This window comes from Lolium perenne, chromosome 3 (assembly GCF_019359855.2).
Source record: "Lolium perenne isolate Kyuss_39 chromosome 3, Kyuss_2.0, whole genome shotgun sequence".
NCBI lineage: Eukaryota > Viridiplantae > Streptophyta > Magnoliopsida > Poales > Poaceae > Lolium > Lolium perenne.
This window is the reverse complement of record NC_067246.2, coordinates 64,807,378-64,826,810: the sequence shown is the minus strand read 5'-3', so window position 1 is coordinate 64,826,810 and position 19,433 is coordinate 64,807,378. Positions and strand designations below refer to the sequence as shown.

At 46.2% G+C, this 19,433-nt stretch overlaps 2 protein-coding genes across 2 annotated transcripts; one reads left to right on the top strand and one right to left on the bottom strand.

Moving 5' to 3' along the window:
• The first annotated feature begins 3,186 nt into the window (after positions 1–3,186).
• LOC127341664 (leucine-rich repeat extensin-like protein 3) lies at positions 3,187–5,392 on the top strand. The gene has a single exon (XM_051367539.2). It carries the CDS (start codon positions 3,326–3,328, stop codon positions 4,880–4,882), a length of 1,557 nt encoding a protein of 518 aa, XP_051223499.1. The 5' UTR covers positions 3,187–3,325; the 3' UTR covers positions 4,883–5,392.
• A 7,466-nt stretch (positions 5,393–12,858) lies between these two features.
• On the bottom strand, positions 12,859–18,170 carry LOC127341665 (aspartate--tRNA ligase 2, cytoplasmic). The gene is made up of 10 exons (XM_051367541.2): positions 17,772–18,170; positions 17,512–17,622; positions 17,291–17,407; positions 16,384–16,677; positions 16,189–16,299; positions 16,020–16,073; positions 14,819–14,898; positions 14,626–14,741; positions 13,274–13,388; positions 12,859–13,150 (listed from the first exon to the last, which is right to left on the bottom strand). Exons 1-10 carry the CDS (start codon positions 18,114–18,116, stop codon positions 13,024–13,026), a joined length of 1,470 nt encoding a protein of 489 aa, XP_051223501.1. The 5' UTR covers positions 18,117–18,170; the 3' UTR covers positions 12,859–13,023.
• Between the last annotated feature and the right edge of the window lie 1,263 nt (positions 18,171–19,433).

The window sequence follows — 19,433 nt, the reverse complement described above, 5'->3', positions numbered from 1 at the left end:
TTCCGCAAAAGGAATTGATCACCCACTTTAGGTTGTTTGGTGGTGTTTCTGATCAGACGCTGTATGATATGGCACAACGTTCCTATTGTGGATGAATCACAACTTTTCTCTAGCATGCCACAAATGGGTTTTTTTTGTGTGGCTTAGGTCATAAATGACAGTATGTGGATGATTCAATTTATGTTTTTGACAACTGTTCTACTTAGGCTGGGTGCAACACAACACTTGACGGATTTTCTTGGTTGTGAGAGCGACCATAAGATACATGTTACTGGCTATATGGATGAAAATATCATATCCACGGCTTAATACAAACTGTCAGTGATACTTGATTAAAATGAGCAATGCCACAAAAAATTAGAAGACTATTTTCATATTTGTAGATCACACAAAAATGCTCAAGACATTGAGAGCTGATCTTATTGGTCTAACAAATTTGCCAAAATCAGGTGCATCGGGTGCTGCTGAAACTTCAGATTCAACTCCAACTTTTGGTGTTCAAGCTTCAGAGGAAGCTGCATCATCATTTCTTCAAGTTTCTGCAGATAATGGACAAGAGTTGGTGTCATAGACATATCATCGAGATAAGGAAAGCGACATCGATTTTAAATTTTATGGCAATGTTTTTTATGCAGAAGAAGGTGATGATGATCTTTTTCCTGACAATGTTGATACATATGTGAATGATCATAATGAGAAGGTAGTGATTGCTAAACTGGAAGATCACTTGATGCTAGAGACCTTAATTTGGGATAAGAAGAAAGAGTACAAGTTCAAGGCATTTAATCTAGAAATTGACATGGACACTCATGTATTAAAAAATGGGTTGATGTTTGCAAATATTGAGGAGGTTAGGGAAACATGAATGCATGCATACATCATCGGAGAAAGAGTGAAGACAAAGAAAATAAAGAATGATAGAACAAGACTACATGTTGTATGTGAAGAAGGCTTCCCCCGATGCTTAAAGCAGAAAATGGCATGAAAATGACTGGTGGCTTTGTAATCATAACTTACGAAGGTGAGCGCAAATGCGAGGCTGTCAAAGAGTTTATAAAATGAGAGCACTAACTTCTAGTTTTCTGCAAGAAGTTTATGTATGAATTCAGAGACACACAACACACTAACCTTTATCCTCTCTTTTTTCCATACCATTATTGGCCTTGTTGATCCATTTTTGACGCCCCTCTTGATTCAACACAATATGATGGAGGTAACCACCTCTTTCACCACCCTTGCAGGAACCATTGTGTTGAAGAACTCAACACTGCTTGCAAATTCCCCTACTTCTATTTCCTAGTACACTGCCTTTGTAGGATGCAATCTATGCATTCACTCTTCTTGGCATCTCTGACATATTAGGCATACATGCTCGACATGCCCATTGCCACGGTGGAGGATTTTGAGCAGGAAACGTCATGGCAGTGGTCCTAATGGTGCCTTCCCCAAGTTGTGTCAACCCAACCAAAGCTTGCTCCTCTCTAAAATCCATGTTCCTCTATTGTGCCCCCTTCTCCCTGTCACTCCTATGGTACACTAGGGTGGGTGCTTGGACTTCTGTTGTTGATATCGACTCGCTTCTTTGGACATGGTGGGACTCCATTGCTTGGCAACGGTGCGCGAGCGATGGCACTGTACTTATTTGTCGGAGGACATCAAGAAGACGATATGATGGCTAGGATCAATCATCATGCCGATTATCAAGTTGTCGGACGGTAGTTTCACTCTTTGCAAGATGCACGACTAAAACTTCACATCGTGGATACGTTGTAGGCTATAAAAGTGTGCAATCTCCGATCTGAAATGTAAGACTCGGTTTCAGAACAGAGATAATACCTCCCAAACTAAATAAAAATTGTCACTACTCTAGTGTTACTCATGCTGCTTTACTTTTCTCTTGATTTATATTCTAATTTATTGCTGCTTATGCTGCTTTTACTCCTGTACAAAGGTATGCTTGGGATCCGGTGACCGATCGCGTCCCGCGGATCGGTCGTCCAGTCTCGCTCCCACGTCGCTTAATGGGTCTGCTTTTTTCGGCCCAACAATTGTTTCGCTGCAAAACACATGGAGTGAGATGATGAATTATTTATTGTAAACAACCCGTAATTTTTGAAGGACTTGTTGTTAACAGTTGTTGTAAAGAGACAATATTTTTATTTTTTTGTTGATGCTAATAACAAAGTGATTTTTTATTTTGTTGTAACCATTTGTGACTTTGGATAAAATAGTAGGTGATTATTGTTGTAATTCAATTTGTAGCAAATTAAATATCTCTTGACCACTTTGCATCATTTTGCAAACATATTGATTTTTTATTGTAATCGTTTGTTACTTTTTGTAAAAAAAGTTGGTGACTTTTGTTGTAATTCAATATGTAACAAATTAATGTTTTCTTCTATTTTTTTGCAAACATATAAATTTTTGTTGTAATAGTCTCATGTTTTTTTGTTAATAATAATGGCTACTTTTGTTGTAAATTGATCTCCAACAAAACAATTTGTTGGTTTAACCACTTTTTATTGTGACATTACTTTTAAAAAATGTTGCGACTTTTTGTTGTAATAGTATATTTTTTTTGTACGCGGAGAGATGATTTTTGTTGTAATAATCTTCACATTAGGAGGTACTGCGGGTTGGTTTTCAGAAAAAGAAGGGTGGCAAATGTAAAACTGCATTTAAACTATAATCTGAGAAATATAGTACTGCGGGTTGATTCTCCAGAAACCGGGGGCTATAATGTAAACTTCCTAATGCGACTGATTCTGCCAGTCGGATCGCCATCGAACGGCGCAGAGGACGATCTATTTTTGGCCCTATATTCACCGCCCGACGGCGTAGCGTTCACCAAAGGTAAAAGAAAAAGAAAAGGGAAAAAGGCGTGCGGTGTTTGGGCAGTTTGAAGAGGACAACGCGGCCACGGGACCCATCCAGGGGGTTTTTGGCAGTTCAAACCCCTTCCGCTACTTTCACTCCGCTCCTAGCCTGGCCTTCACGCTGCCTGACCCACCAGCGCCGCGCATCGGTCACGAACCCGGAGAGGACCACGGGGGACCGCTAGCCATTACTCCGCCGCCGCCCGCGCCACTGCCCCACGCGTTCCCTGCGCTACACGTACCCATCCCACGCCCACACAAGAAGTTAAACCCCACTGCCACCACGGGCCCCACCCTCATTCCCTTCCCTCGGCTCTACGCGTTGAGCTGTGTGCGCGTTTATAGCTCAGCTCTGTCCTGTCCTCTGTCCTCTGCACCGTTCTCCGCACTCCACTCCCCTCCTCTGCAACCAGCGCCCGCCGAGATCTCGCCATTGCGCCGGAGATGCGATGATCCGAGCCGCGCTACTCCTGCTCGCCCTCCTCTCCGCCGCCGCCGGTGCCGGCGGCGCCGCGGCGCTGGACTTCTCCGGCGACGGCGGGGGCGAGGAAGCGGCCCGGACGGCGGCGGTGGAGCTGGATCCATCCTGGCACTTCCCGAGCCGCAACATCCGGGACGCCTACATCGCGCTGCAGACCTGGAAGCGCTACGCCATCTTCTCCGACCCGCACGACCTCACCGCCGACTGGGCGGGCCCGGCGGTCTGCAACTACACGGGCGTCTACTGCGCGCCGCTCCCCACCTCCCCGGCGGTCCTCGCCGTCGCCGGCCTCGACCTCAACCACGGCGACATCGCGGGGTACCTGCCGCCCGAGCTCGGCCTGCTCGCCGACCTCGCGCTGCTCCACCTCAACTCCAACCGCCTCTGCGGCGTGCTCCCGCGCGCGCTGCGCCGCCTCCGCCTCCTCCACGAGCTCGACCTCAGCAACAACCGCCTCGTCGGCAAGTTCCCCGACGTCGTCCTCGACCTCCCCTCCCTCCGCTTCCTCGACCTCCGCTTCAACGAGTTCGAGGGCGCCGTGCCGCCGGCCCTCTTCGACCGCCCGCTCGACGCCATCTTCCTCAACCACAACCGCTTCCGCTTCCGGATCCCCGACAACGTCGGCAACTCGCCCGCCTCCGCGCTCGTCCTCGCGCACAACGACTTCGCCGGATGCCTCCCAGCCAGCGTCGCCAACATGTCTGCCACCCTCAACGAGCTCCTCCTCATCAATACCGGGCTCAGCTCCTGCCTCCCGCCCGAGATCGGGCGTCTGCGGGAGCTCACCGTGCTTGATGTCAGCTTTAACCGGATCGCTGGCCCGCTGCCGCGGGAGGTGGCCGGGCTCAGGAAGCTGGAGCAGCTCGACGTCGCGCACAACCTGCTCTCCGGCCCCATCCCGCAGGCCGTGTGCGCCCTGCCGCGCCTCAAGAACTTCACATTCGCCTACAACTTCTTCACCGCCGAGCCGCCCGCCTGCGCGCGCGTCGTGCCACGGGACAGCGACCGGGACAACTGTCTGCCCAACCGCCCTGCCCAGCGGGCACCGCAGCAGTGCGCCGCCTTCTTCGCCCGCCCGCCTGCCAACTGTGCGGCGTTCCAGTGCAAGCCGTTCGTCCCGGCCTCGCCGCCACCGCCATCCCCGCCCCCGCCTTCTCCACCGCCGCCATCGCCTCCTCCACCCTCACCGTCCCCACCGCCACCTTCTCCACCACCACCATCACCACCCCCGCCCTCACCACCCCCGCATTCACCACCGCCGCCAAAGCCAGTCCACCATCCACCGCCACCGCCAAAGCCAGTCCACCACCCGCCGCCGCCCCCTCCTGCCCCGCATCCGCATCCGTCATGCCCACCCCCGCCACCCTGTGCCTGTCCACCACCACCACCCTATTACCCCGGCCCACTGCCACCAGTCTCACATGCTTCATATGGATCACCACCACCGCCACCCTATAATCCCGACCCATGGCCACCAGTTACCTGGGCAGAATATGGATCACCGCCACCGCCTCTACGGCAGTGATGGATTCATTCTTTCAGGAGAACATCTCTGAAGGAATACATGGTTTTGCTCTCGCGGCGATGGATACCAAGTTCAGCAACCAATTTACGTGGTCATTGTCATGCTTAGCTGCTAGTGTTCTTGATTGATGGCTACCGAGTCGCAAGGTGCGCAAAACTTTTCTCCACTATGATTTATCGGTGTCGCCTCTGCGCCTGGAGACAGTTTCTGTTGTGGTGTTGAAAGGGATTGGAGTTTGAAGATTGGGCTACAGATTGATGGCCGATTGGGTTGTGAATAATAAGAGTTTGAGAGGGACAGGAGAGGATTTGGGAGTGGATTTGTAGGTGCAGAGCAGGGATACATGTGAGATGTATAGAGAAGAAGCATAAGTTCAGTTCAGTTTAGTTAAATTCAGTCAGGCATAAGTTAAGTTTAGAACAAGAAACATCCGAGTGTCATTTCTTCGTTCTGTATCCCAGTTACTTCTGGTTACTCAATTCTTATATTATTTAGTCAGCATTTTTTGAACTTCTTATTCAGTTTACATATTAGCATCTGATGACCCCTTTATTTCCTGTTCCTCGTTGCTGTGTTGTGATGCGCCTTGTTGCTTGTGATTCATTGCCAATGTTGCACTTCGCACTTTGACAGTGGGAAGATCGGAGACGACATATTATGCTTCTTGCTTATGGTGTCTTTGAATAATTAGGGAAAATACCTGTTTGGCTTCTGAAACCTGAATGGCTTCTCATAGTTATAGGCCTTTTGGTTTGATAGCAACTTCCTGCCTAGTTTAGCCGACTCTGATAGGCATTGAGAGGATTCAGGCTATGTTATTACAACTTAATTCCAAGAATCATATTGTAGAATTAGTCTTAAATCAATGGTCTGCGCATAAGTTTAGAACAAGAAAAATCTGGGTGTCATTTCCTACTTTTGTATCCCAGTTACTTCTGGTTATTCAATTCTTATAGTATTATTTATTCAACAATTTTTTATTTTCTCATTTTTCTATATATTAGCATATGCTGGGGTCGTAATCCACTTACTTTGACCATCTGTCCCCTTCATTTCCTGTTCCGGCTTGTTGTGTTATGATGCGTTTTTTTTTGCTTTCGGTTCATTTCATGTTGCACTTTATCATAGTAGCAAGATCAGAAACATAAACTAGTTTTTTCTTATCATGTCTTCAAATAATTAGGGAAAAGACCTGTTTGGTTTTTGAAACCTGAATGGATTCTCATAGTCATTGGCCTTTGGTTTGATAGCAACTTCCTGCCTAGTTTAGCTGTCTGTCTATGATAGGCATTGAGAGGATTCAGGCAACTTATTTCCAAGAATCACTAGTCTAAAATCAATGTGCCGCGCCCTGTCCAGAAGTCCTTCAGTTCTTGGATGTCCTAAGTTCATAACTTGAGCGAGCTTCATTTGAGTTCCATTTCAGTTGTCCTACAGTAGCAGAATGGTGAAACTGGATATTTGCACAAAAGCTTTGGAAGCACATTCACAAAAGAATCTACCAAAGCCACAAAAGTATGCGAGGTCGGTGCACCTGTCCTCAGGTTAGCCTGTGTCTTTTGCCCTGATAAGCCATGGTCGAGGTGCCACCGTGCCAGTGAGATCTTCTTGGCTGCGCTGCCATGTGCTTGCTTGCTTCTGAAGAATCCTGCCAGGATAATATTTTCCTTCCCAAGAAACATCTCTGATCCTGAAGAATTCTTCCAGAAGCAACAACGTTCCGCGGCGATTTCTTTAACCCTGACTTCTGCAGCAGCTGATATCCTGATTGTTTACTGCAAAAACTTTGATCAAGTCTTCCTGTTAAGTTCTTTATTAGTAGATTCCTTGATTGGTAGGTTGGAATATCTGCCTGTTTCAGAAGGAGCAGAGGTGGACAGCCTGAGATTCCAATCCAAATAATCTACTGTTTTCACCATCGTTCGCTTACTTTTTATGGCCAAAAGCTTGTGAGCGTGACCGGTAATTTACTCCGTATTAAATTTATCTTTGAAACTCATGCTTGTGCCACCACACTACACACGCTGGTCGGTCGGTCAGGTCAGCCTTTGGTTCTTTTGAGAGGAAAAAAAGAAGAAGGTGATCATAATCTGATCCTGCTCCCTTTGCGTCCGAGACGACCGTTACGCACCTTTTGCCGGTTTTGATCGGGGCCGCTCTTCTGATCACATCAGTGTAGGTATCTCTAACGGCCGACGCATTTCGGACCCAAATTATCAGTGCACGTCCGTTTACGTCGGTCCACGGACGCCGTACGAGTCAGGATGACCGTTTGCGTTGGGGGTATTCCAGCGGTCCAGACGCATTTTTTAGCATAAACACTGTTAAGGTTGTTAATGACTGTCCCGTCGAGGCCTGCCGGCAGCGATTACCGGTTCCCGCGCGTGCCAATAGAATGGCGTGTTTCGCCGGCGTTTTGCGCGCGGGAAATGCCTTGCGCACAAACGCCGTTTCCCCCCTCGCATTGGCTATATATGGTGGACACTAGCGGGGGTAACGGGCACAGCTCAACCTAAACCCTAGCATCCATCCATGGCCGAGCACAACCTTAGCTGGGATCAAATTGTTCAGATGTGCCGCCAATTTCACCTGGAGGAGGAGCAGCTAGCCGCCGAAGAAGCTGGACCGGGAGGCGGTGGAGGCGGAGGTTGCGGAGGCAGCAGGGCGCGCGCTAGAGCGTCAACGGCTGTTGGCGGGCAGGGCGGAAATCGTCGACGCCAGGGCGAAACTCCAGGCCAAGCTCGTCGAGGCCAGGGCGGAGCTCGCGGAGGCGCAAGCAGAGATGGCGGCGGCTCCTCCGTTGCCGGCGGCCCCACCCATGGACACCGTCATCCACAACATCGCCGCCGACGACGAGGACGTACGCAGCCACTTCGAGTGCGCCGACGAACAGACCGCTCTGCTCGCACTACTAGGAAAACGCTTATTGCCGGCGCACCAAATTTGCTTACTACAGGCGCACCAGCGCCCGCCGGTGGGAACGGGCCGGTGATAACGAGGTACTGCCGGCGCACCAGCTAGTTCACCGGCGGTAAGACGAGTTATCCCCGGCGCACCTGCCTAGTGCGCCGGTAGTAAGTTATCCATGAAACCAAAAAAAAGCCGATCTAGATCTAGATCTAGCTCGGGTTCGTTTTGCGTGTTAATGTGGGCCACCTTGCTGTCGTCATTGCCGCACCGGTGTAGGAGTAGGAGGATGAGGATGAGAGGAGGAGGAGGAGGAGGAGTAGGCCGGAGTTGAGGTGGAGGTGGAGGAGGAGTAGGCCGAAGGTGCACGTGGAGGAGGAGAAGTTGGCCAAAGGTGAAGGTTGAGGAGGAGGAGTTGGCTGGAGGTGGAGGAGGAGGAGCTCACGCCAGAGGAGGAGGAGGCCCGAGGTGGAGGAGGGATGTCACCGGAGGAGAAGGAGGAGGAGGAGTATTGCAAGGAGAAGAGCAGGAGGGAAAGAGAAGAAGGGGGAGAAGTGAGGAAGGAGAAGAGGGAGGAGGGCCGGCCTGACTATATAGTCTGGGTTACCACCGGCGCACCAAGTAGGGTGATGCGCCGAGGGTAATTTTTTTCTTTTTTTCACCCACATCTTAAATCTCAAAAAAGTCCTGGTTCTGTTTTCCAAATGACGAATCCATTTTTCTCCAAACGGGCGTTGAATTCGAATAGGAAATTTCGCGTAGATCGATTTTGATATAAAAAAGTTTTTCATCATCGGAGGTCGTACGCAACTAGAAAACCCGTTTTACCGAAAGATGACGCCATTTTGCATAATATATCGAAATTCATTTTTTCAAATTTTGATGAAAGCTAGATTACATAATACATGGGCAGTTCAAAAGATTTTATTTTTTGAATTTCACCACCATAGAGGTGCGCCGGGGGTAAGGTGCCCAGATATTTTGCTTCCGGCCAGACCTCTTCGAATTTTATTCGCGGTGCACTAATTTTTTTTCTGCGCCGGCAGTATATGTTCTTCGCCGGCGCGGCCTAATTTGGCTCGCCGGCGGTATTTGCCACCAGCGCGCGTCAATGATGGTGCGCCAGCACTATTCCGTGCAGCTATAGCCCTTTTCCTAGTAGTGTCGCGTCGTTCGAGATCCTACCTAGGGACACCCAGCGCCGTCAGGCTTCGGCAGTGGAGAAGGAAGATCACAACTATGCGATCGACATGGCTCAAGCATACATGTGCTCCGACCTGGATTCGGTTGCGCGGAGGGGACCAGATCCCGCGCGGGTCGAGCAGGAGAACCGGGAGGTGGCGGAGGAGGCGGCGGACGGGCGGTCGAGGCGGCGGAGGTGACGGCGAAGAGAGTCTGCTAGGACTCCTCTCTGGCTAAGGCCCTCGAATGTTGCAGGAGACGGGACGAGATGTCCAATAGCTAGCCTGCGCGGCGCAAGGAGTGCGTCAAGCGCTCGCGCTTCAACGATGGTGTCGGCTCCTCCGGCGGCGAGTAGTAGGCTGCACGACTGCGAGTAACCCCGGCCGTGGTATTTCTGTAAAGATAGTCCTTTTGGTCAACCAAATTTTCTTACCCTACTCATTGCGTAGCGAATCCAAATGCAACCAACACGATCACTTTGCGCAACTGCGCAGCGTTTGCGAAGATGCAAACATGCCACGTATTTGAGTCGTGTTTCCATCGCTGCGGACGGCAGCGACCGTTTGCGTGGCTCCATTCCCTTACCGTTTGGGAATGGGAGGATATTTCCCTCTAACGAAGCCTTGGGGAGAAGAATTTGTCATGTTTGGTTTCCTGGACTCTTTTCACCTTATGTTCAGCTATTAAAGCACCCTCCGGCCTGGCTAAGAGGAACGCCTGAAATCTGCAGTTCTCATGCAGCCTGGCTCGTTTGAGGGGAAAATCGTAGCACTGCGTGCAACGGTTGTGGAGTAGCGCGGGATACGCCCATTTACTCTCCTACACGTTGTCAGGCTCTCACGTCTTATCTACTGACTCTCTGCCTCCATGCTTGCGTCGTCCCCTCCGCTGCACCTAGTGAATATTTCTCCCGGCAAGTCGCACAGAGCGACGGGTCGATTCGTGAGTTCGGAGCCGGCAGGCTCCGTGACTTGGCGGCGGCGATTGACCTAGCCGTGGTGTAGGTGTTAAATCGGACGATCCCTTTCCCATCCAGGCCTATGGCGAGCACGAGGGCGGCCGTGGCGGCCAGAGCGGTCAAGGGGATTCAATCGGCGGGGCTCCCGCAGGGTACCTTTGTCCCCATGCGAGTACGCGTCGAGCAGAGCGGCGGCCATGCGGGCAACCGGCTGTACCTGGGAGGTGCTGGTCCTGCTAGGTTTCGCGCCTTTGCCATGGTGCACTCTACCTCGAGCGGGGCCCCGCCTGCTCATCCAGCAGCCACAAGAGCGGCAAGGATGCATCCTCAGATAGTGCCACTCTCCGTGCGTCCAATGGTGAGTTCGAATCCCCCCTTTTCGAATTGGGTTAGGCTTTTTAAGATCCGACCATGTTTGGTTAACTTCATGTTTTCATAGTAGTAATTCAAGTGCCATTAGGAGTAGGCGTCGTCGTATGTGATGTATCCATGAAAACACCGTGGTGACCACGCCATGTCGTAAGAAGGGTGCCTACTACACCCTGCATTGTTGGATAACTAGGTGTCACAGAGGGTTTATTCAGTTTTGTCAGGTTTAGGGCATGCAGGAGTTTTAGTGGTCTGCTGTCCACGTTTTGTTTTTGTGTTTTCCTAGCATAGATATAGGATCGCTGTGGACCAAGCTCCAAATCGTGGGATGGCACGATTTAGTAGGGAGAGTGGCGATGACCACGGCACCCCACGTTGTAATCTCTTTCGCATAAAAGGAAAGAAGAAACAGAAAAGCAGCAGTTGGAACGCTGCACAAAAACCTCTCTCTCTCTATCCTGTCGATCCAGATTTCGATCTAGCAGGGCCACAATTGGTATCAGAGCTTGATGTCGAAGACACCGTCGGAGAAGGAGAAGCTCAGGGCCACAAGTGCCATTAGGAGTAGGCGTCGTCGTATGTGATGTAGGTACCCATGGCAACACGGTGGTGACCGCGCCATGTCGTAAGAAGGTTGCCTACTACACCCTGCATCACATGCGGGTGTTAGTACGGGACCAAGAGCAGCTTACACTACCACGTCATCTCAAAAGATGGGCCACACGCTTGTCGCTGATCCAGGACAACGACATCACCAAGATTTTTTCGCATCTAGTTAGAGTTTTCAGAAATCATCAATCAAGATGTCCTCCGTAGCTCGGGGGAGTTCTACATCAGCTATCAGCCGTTTAACAGTGATATAGCAATGCTACAAATGCCGGGTGATGACTACCGCTCGGGGGAGTTCTACATCAGCTATCAGCCGTTTAACATCTCGAGTATTTTTGTTTGCTTGTGATGCAATTAAAGCTTGTCTTTGGAGTGTATGCACACATTCACCGCTAAAAACCTTGTTAACTTTGACTTATGTTTTACTAGTTCTGAATGCTGACACGGTTGTGAAGACAACATTCAAGTTCTTGATATGAAGCAGGAAGAAGACGGCGGCGGAGCGGGGGTGGAGCTCCTATATGTGGTCGAGGCGGTTGTTGCAGCCATGGCGTGCGCGAGGCACGGAGCTTTGCAACGGCCGGAGCTGATCTGGATCTGGACCGCGAGCAGGGATTGTGCTGGATCGCGCCCCGCCTGACTGGATCGCGAGTAGGAATCATGATCACTCCGACGGCCAGCACAACGGTACCGGACTGCGGGGGAGTGGCGGTTGGGGGGTTGGGGGGGGCGGGGGAGACAGAGTCGGAGACAAGAAGATTTGAGTTTGAATTTCAAACTGCGGGTCTAATTTGAAAGGTTTTCAATGTGTCAAAGTAGTTTTTTCAAAAACTCATTTCTATTGTGGCCGCATCACTTAATTCCGTAATTCCGGACGTGTGCATTCATCTATAATCTTTGTTCTAATTTTTTTTACCTACTTCTGATTTTTTAGAGTTGATATTTACTCTGCTTTTTTCAACAAAAAAGCCGGTTATCTGTCAAAATTATGAATTGATAACAGTTTCTATTTATCTGATAATCGCTCTCCTGGGAAAGACGGTTTGCGGATTGGGCAGCAGCGGAATACCCTTCCCCCACGACAACCAAATGGCAACTCCCATTTTACCCTGCGGGACGGGGATCCCGTGTGCACACTAAAATTCCCTCTGGGGGAATTGTGCCCTGGTTTTTCATTCCCTGATTACCAAGCAAGCCCTAAAGATGCAAAGAACTAGCATCAAATGACATGTGAACTAGCATGAACTAACTTAATTACTGTCACTTATTACGGTCAACTTTATTTTATCAACTTCTTTTTTCAGAGCAAAGTCCATAGTTAAGTCGATTGCTACAACTCTATGGGGCATGGTTGCTGCAAGTGAGTGAGTGCAGCTCTATCGGACATGATTGCTAGATACGGTGTAGCTGAAAGTATTAGTATTTGGAAGACAGTGTACGTGTACCGGTAATGTGAGACTATGTTATTCTGCCCATGTAAATGTACTGTTTTTGCCTCATGTAACATGGAATTATATCTAAGCTGATGTATATTCACGTGTTGTACAGAAAATATTTTGAAATATGTATATGCATTAATGTATAATCTCATACAACTGTGATTCCTCACTTTCACATCCAAATAACATTTGGCATTCCATTTGGGCGTGTTGCTTTGGCTCATATGAGCATATGCTTCCTTTATTTTGAAATGTATCTTAGACACATTTTAAAATGAAAAAAAATTAAAATAAAAAATCAATTTGTCGTGTAGAATGTGTAAAAAAGACAAAATTTGGTGCTAAAAATAAGGTTTTTCACAAGATAAGTTTTCTCTTTTTTACCTAGACCACAAAAAATATCAGGTTTTCGTGAAACTTGATGAACGCACATACATTGTGGAGAAGTACATGTAGAAATTTTTATCAATTTTTTTAACACTTCGAAATATGTTTGTTTAGCAGAGGGAGCATATGGCACCTAGGAGCCGAATTGAATTTTCGCAATCTACATCAATATCAAGTTTGGGTTTCAAATATCTAAACATCGAAACAAAAAATATTGGCATTTGATCTCAATATCAATATCCTGGGTATTGGACGTTCAACCCAATACAATACGAAGCCTCCCAATAGCCTTATGGCTCGAGCCTGTGTGGGTCGCGAGGGAAAAGAGATGCCTTCCTGATGTTGTCGAGGCCACAGAATAGCATCACTACTCTCTCCAACCCGGCACCAAAACCTCCATGCGGAGGTGCACCATATCTGCAATCGAGTACCAAGGGGAAGAACAAAAATATGTGTTAGCATTCCAATGGACGGTTGCAACACAAGTTAAATTCTGCAACATCCGAAGATTGCTGTCACTTTGATGGGTGCAGAACAGACCTGAATGAGTCTATGTATGATTTAATAGTGCTTAGATCAATTCCACACTCCTTTGCACGTTTTCTCAGAAGGTCAGGCGTATGAATTCGTTGTCCTCCAGAAATAATTTCCTCGCCTGAAAAAATTAGTTCGATATCAGACTTACAACGCACAATCAGTTTTTGTAATATGGATGGATATACAAGACAGCTTAATATGCAAGACCCCAAAAGAATATGCATCTTAAGGTCTTCATTCCTATAGGTATGAGTGATATTTTGTTCAGTACACCAGCATGTCTTTTCTGTACTGAACTAATGATGGGCATAGGAAACAAGCCACACAACCAAGAGTCTACGACGATACTAGCCACCGGTGTATGTCCTAAAATACAATCTGGTCAGGATGCAGTGTACACTCTAACTTGTGTTACACTAGCTTGCACACAATAAAACATCATTCCTACAGCTCCAAACCTCTAACTACAAGTGCCAAGAAGAATACCTGTCTTGCTCACCAACGCTGTATGATGTACAGTGATAAAATATTCAACAGCATAGTTACAGTAATCAATGTATTCAGATAGTTCTGCCACATGTATGAATGATATTCCCTCCATTTACCAAATATGGCTTCCAACCTTGGCTCCAAAGTGCGTCTGATTCTAGTATTTTAAATCAACTTGTACACCGTTTTATTTTTAAAATATGCTTTCTCATTTGCTTTCTAATGTCATTTATGCAATGTACTGTAGTGGACTTCAGTTGAAACTGTCATCTTAGCAGGAAGAAATGACCTAATGAATGTGGGTAATATGGTGTTTTGTACATGTGTCTTGGATGTTGTGAAAAGTCCCAGAATGCAACCTTTAAGACCCAGTTGAAAAATGATGCTGCAAGAAACTGAACGGTGCAAAACAAGGAAACTTAACTTAGAACTTAGTAAAAATCTACTTCATTTAATGCTGACATTTCATAAATTTAACATGCTCACATGATTTAATTTTACTAAAAAAGAGAGGTGGTCCTCTGAAAAAAAGGGGTGGTAGTAACGTCTGAAGCAATGGTATCTAATATTTTAAAGAAAAGTGGTACCCTTTCAATGCATGTTTTCATCGGAGTGGACTAGGCTGGAGACCAAGAAAACAGTAGCACTGATTAGGTAGAGAAATACACTTTATAGGGAACATATAAAAATAATGAAACATCTACATAGTTCATTTTTTTGCAATTTTGCTCCAACCAAAAGTCAAAGAGAAATAGATCTTCAAATGTATAAAAATAACACAAAAAAGTTGTGCCATGCAACTAGTATCACAAGCCAATAAACTTTTTTTTGCAGTGTTTAATATGACTGAATAACTTAACACCCACCTCGAATGAAGACATCGAACGAGTTGCTGTAAGCAGGGTCATCATAACAAGGCATGGTGTAGAAAGGGCGTACGGCCAAAGGATACCGATGTAGAATGAAAAATTCTGTGCCATACCTATAAATAATAGAAAAAATGTCTTACTGAAACTTGAAAGGGATATAGTTATACAAGTGAAGTAGACTCCCACATACTTCTCCTTAACAAGCCGACCAAGTTGTTTCTCAGCTTCTGTGTTGAGGTCACCCATAGGCTCGATTTCAATTCCAGCTTCCTGGCAAATAAACAAGTCGTACATGTTCAACTTTTACCACTGAAACTAATAACATAGTTTTTCAGATAACTTATTTTTTCATACTATTTTTATCCTAATATAACAAAGAAACCAAGCAAGGTTTTAGGTAGCTACACACCAAAACTAATTAAACAGAAACTGAGTTTCTTGAAGCCAATATCCAAAAACCATAATTTGATATTACGTAATCATGATCTTGTGTAACATACTTGTTAAAATAATCATCAACTGAGTTCACTTCTCCCACTTCTGAAGTGTCAAGAATAAATTTGGATCTTGAATTTTACAAAAAAAAAAAACTCTCATAGTATCAAATCATATCCGAAACACCAGACAGATCTTGTTTCATTGCTAAACAATAAAAACTAGTAATGACATTTGTTTTTCTTTCAAATAGTTATTAGTTCAGCACCCAAACAGGTCACGCTATTTAAATGAAGTGCCAAAAATTCACTGTCCACACAATGGATTGATTCCAGAGAGTTTGGGTTCTGAACTAAACAATAACTGTCCAGTGACCACCAGAATTCACTGAGCCTGATTTCTGGAGAAAGTTTATCGATTGTCTCAAAAAAATATGCACCTACGATGTAATATTTTTCGCTAACTAATAAACCAACCACGTTGGCGATGCTATAATAGGCTGCCAGTTTCTACCAGACCATGATTATATTTTTTAACAAAACAATTCAGTGGGTACAAAATCCAACCACAGAACACTATAATAATAGTCAATGTTTAATTAACAGTTGCCGGATAAAAAAATACCCAAGAATTTGTTGATGAACACCTTAAATTGTAAAAAAAATGCAGAACGTCCAAATAGAAATTCTTTTTTTATAAAGGGCATTTTATTATTTAAGAGTTTAAGCATTACACCCGGCCTCTACATAGCTAAGATGCACACAGCCGCAAATATAAATTCTTAGGAGTACAGTTGTGGTCTCACAGGATTTTCAACTTCAGTCAATAAACAAAGCAAACATATAATGGAGCTATTGAAGTTCTAACATCATTCATAAAATACTGAGAATAATACCAAAAAAATGTATAAGAGCAAGGAATGACTACGATGATGAAATAGCGACAAGAGTACATACCTTCAACATTTCAATTCCCTCCGCATATGTTAGCCTCAAGGTTTTCTCTAGGTACTGTATAAATTAGCAGAAATTGGAACAGTTGCTTGGGAAAAAGCATACAGAATATAACATAATACAATATACAGAATATAACATAATACAAATGGAATAAGGTTTTTTTTTTTACCTTCAGAGGCTCGAATGGACACTGCTTATTTATGATCTCCAGTTCCAGTCGGCAATTTTCATTGAGGTAGTTGAACATTGATACGAATAATCCGTCTATAATATCACAAACCTGTGCACAAAAATAAGTCCTTGGTCACCATAACCTCAATAAATTAATGAACTACAGATGATTTTTCTCCAAAATCTTCCTCACCTCAAAGTAGTGCTCCTTTATCTCCATCTCTGCATCCAGGCCAGTAAACTCGCACAAATGCCTGTGTGTGTTTGAGTTTTCGGCTCTAAATATAGAACTAACCTCAAACACACGGCCTAAGCCAGCACAAATACTCATCTGCTTGTGTAATTGAGGAGATTGTGCTAAGCAAACAGGCTCGCCATTAACGTACAGTAGCTTGAATACAGCTGCACCGCCTTCACTTGATCCAGAAATAATCTTGGGGCTGTGGACCACTTTAAATTTCTTTGAGCGCAAATAGTCCCTGAATTTCTGCAACGGTATATATCCAACAATGGTTATATACATGGACCAGAAGAAGAAAACTAACATTACATGCTACAGAAATACATATTCCGTCTGTCCCTATTATTAAGGCACCCTCATTTTTCATGATGAAAACTAACTTTGACCTTTAGTTTGACCAATAACAACGAGCCACCTGTCATGGAAATTACAGCATTGAAAACTTCTATCGAATTTGGATTCAGTTGTGGTGGCACATAAGCCAACGTTTTATTGGTTAAATGGATGGTCAAAGTTGAACCTTGAAATGTGTATGTATGTGTACCACATTACCTGGGACAGAAGGGGAGTAATAAAATCTAGCTGCATAAGACCGACCAACATGAGCATAGTTTTGATAAAGCAACACTACGCGCTGCATTGTCAAATCCAAGGTGCAATAAGATAAAAAATTGGAGCTCAATGTTGGTTGAGGGTTCCATTTACATGCTGCTAGACTACTAGCCAACACGCTATGCTACCTTGTTGCTTAATAAAAACAGGTATTGGATGCTAGCCATAACAATTACTAAGCTCAAGCAGAATGCCCTATGACATGAATGATAACGTTGATTACCAACAAACAAGGACAAATACTCACGTGCTCAACATGGTCTAGGATACCACCGAAGATTGCTTGATTCATGGGTGTCCTCAGATCGACAACTCGATGGTTCAATCGTGTGTCCTGGAGAACACGTGCCAGTTTCTGTCCACTCTGTAATCATGGCACGACAGGATCATAAGAATCGTAGGCAGGAAGTATGAAGTGCTGGGGAAACAGAGTCAGCGACGAAAGGGAAGCAGAGGAAAAGGATATACCTGCTCAGCCTTCTCAAATTCTGCTTCACTACGGGCTGCATCCTCAAGGTTGAATGGAAGTGTGGGGATGGCCGGGCTGATGCAATGGACCTTCGTAACCTGAATCTCCACCTGCCAGTTAGAAGAGACAATTCGTTAGCCCAGACACAAGCCAAAGATGTAACGCAACACGATTAGGCGACGACAGTTGAAATTAACTGCAGCGGCGAAGGCTGCTGCTGATGACAAAAGAAACGAACACTTGGCGGCTTGGCGCAGACCTTCTGTGTTGTGGCCTCGATGGGCTTCTCCGGGAGGGAGACGACGCCCTCGATGTCAACGACGCTCTCCTTGCTGATGGAGGCGGCAAACTTGATCATCTGCGTGCTGACGCCCGTGTCATCGCTGGCGCTGAGCACGCACTGCACGGTGCTGATGCGGTCGCGCAGCACGACGAACGCCCTCTTCTTGCCGACCTGGCGGATCGCCTGCGCAAACCCGCGGATCAGCACGGAGCGGCCCGTCGCGGCCTCATCGAGGTCGCTGATGTCTGTCCAGGACCGGCCGGAGATGGCCTTGGACTGGAGCTCCTCCAAGGGAACGTCACCATAGTTTTCCGACGACATTGCGGGAGTGTTGACGAGGGGAAAGCAAGAACAACAATAAGTAGGAGTAGGTTAAATTTGGGGTGTAAATATAGATCGAGAGAAAAGAGGTGTCTTGGCTCCTACGTAAGCGTAACAAATACAGAGAGAAGGGTAGCTTGGCTCCAACGAAATAGACCGAGCCAGGAAGGTGGCGATCGCTCGGGGGATAGGGTTCGGGCAGGTTAGGTGGGCCTGGCCGGCACAAGGGGCTTCTCCCTTTTTTGTGTTTATTATATTATCTACATCTACACTGGAGTACTAAATAATCTACACTATCTATCTACACTACTAATAATCTACATCTATCTACATCTATCTACATCTATCTACATCTACACTACTAATAAAAGGGCAAACTTGAATTTCCCTAAAGCCACACCATCAGGTGTACAAACTCAATCTAACAGCCATTATTAATTTGGTGTGCACTTGGCATTTTACATTGACTGACCATACTCCACCTCCACCTCCACCCGCACACAAAAATAAGAAATCACTGTCCCGCTCCCTCACCCTCTACAATCACGCATAAAATATCCGGAAAAGAAGGAAACTCAACACAATCGGGATCCCAGACGCTCCTAGCCATCAGCCATGAGGACGATCTGCCTTGCATGGCAACCCCACCAAACGCCACCCAGCAGCAGTGTCGCTGCCCTTCATGGCAACCTCGCCTCCCTGCACCGCACCGTCGCCTCCTTGCACGGGACCTCGCCGCCCTGCACCGCACCATCAGTGGGTCGACGCTCCTGCTTCACCCCTCAGTGCCGATAAACCGTCACATCACTGCAACTCCTTCGCCATCCTGTAAAAACGCACATAAACTGGATTACGTAAATTAAGATTTCCCTGGCTGAATTTTGAAGTAACAGGTAGCCCCATCAGATCGGCCAGGTATGAAACGACCTTAACCATAATATCAGTAGCAACCAATCATACACGGTAGTCATACTGTGCAGGATTTCTAATGTAACATCAGTGTTATAGTTCACCATACAGAACAAGGCATAAAACAATTTACTCTCCATGGATGAAAATAATCTGTGTTATGGACGTCTGAACTGGAGTCATGTGTCATATTAAATTTCTCATAGTTTATTTCCTAGATGGTGCACTACAGAAAACATAGGACAACAAAAATAGAAGGTAACGCTTGCACATAAGTAGGACTACTTTGGTTTTTGGTGAGCTCTCCCTTCAATATATGAATGTAGTAAAACTGTATAAATATTTTCACATAATTATATTTGATGCAAGTCATGTATATTTGTCTCAGAAAGTATTCCAGATTGAAAA

Bases quoted from the DNA above. Each gene is read 5' to 3' on its own strand.
- LOC127341665 (XM_051367541.2), bottom strand. From the start codon at position 18,116: ATGTCGTCGGAAAACTATGGTGACGTTCCCTTGGAGGAGCTCCAGTCC. The intron at 17,408-17,511 runs GTATATCCTTTT...CCATGATTACAG, and splicing joins AATTTGAGAAGGCTGAGCAG to AGTGGACAGAAACTGGCACG. The intron at 13,151-13,273 runs GTCTGTTCTGCA...ACTCGATTGCAG, and splicing joins TCATACATAGACTCATTCAG to ATATGGTGCACCTCCGCATG.
- LOC127341664 (XM_051367539.2), top strand. From the start codon at position 3,326: ATGATCCGAGCCGCGCTACTCCTGCTCGCCCTCCTCTCCGCCGCCGCC.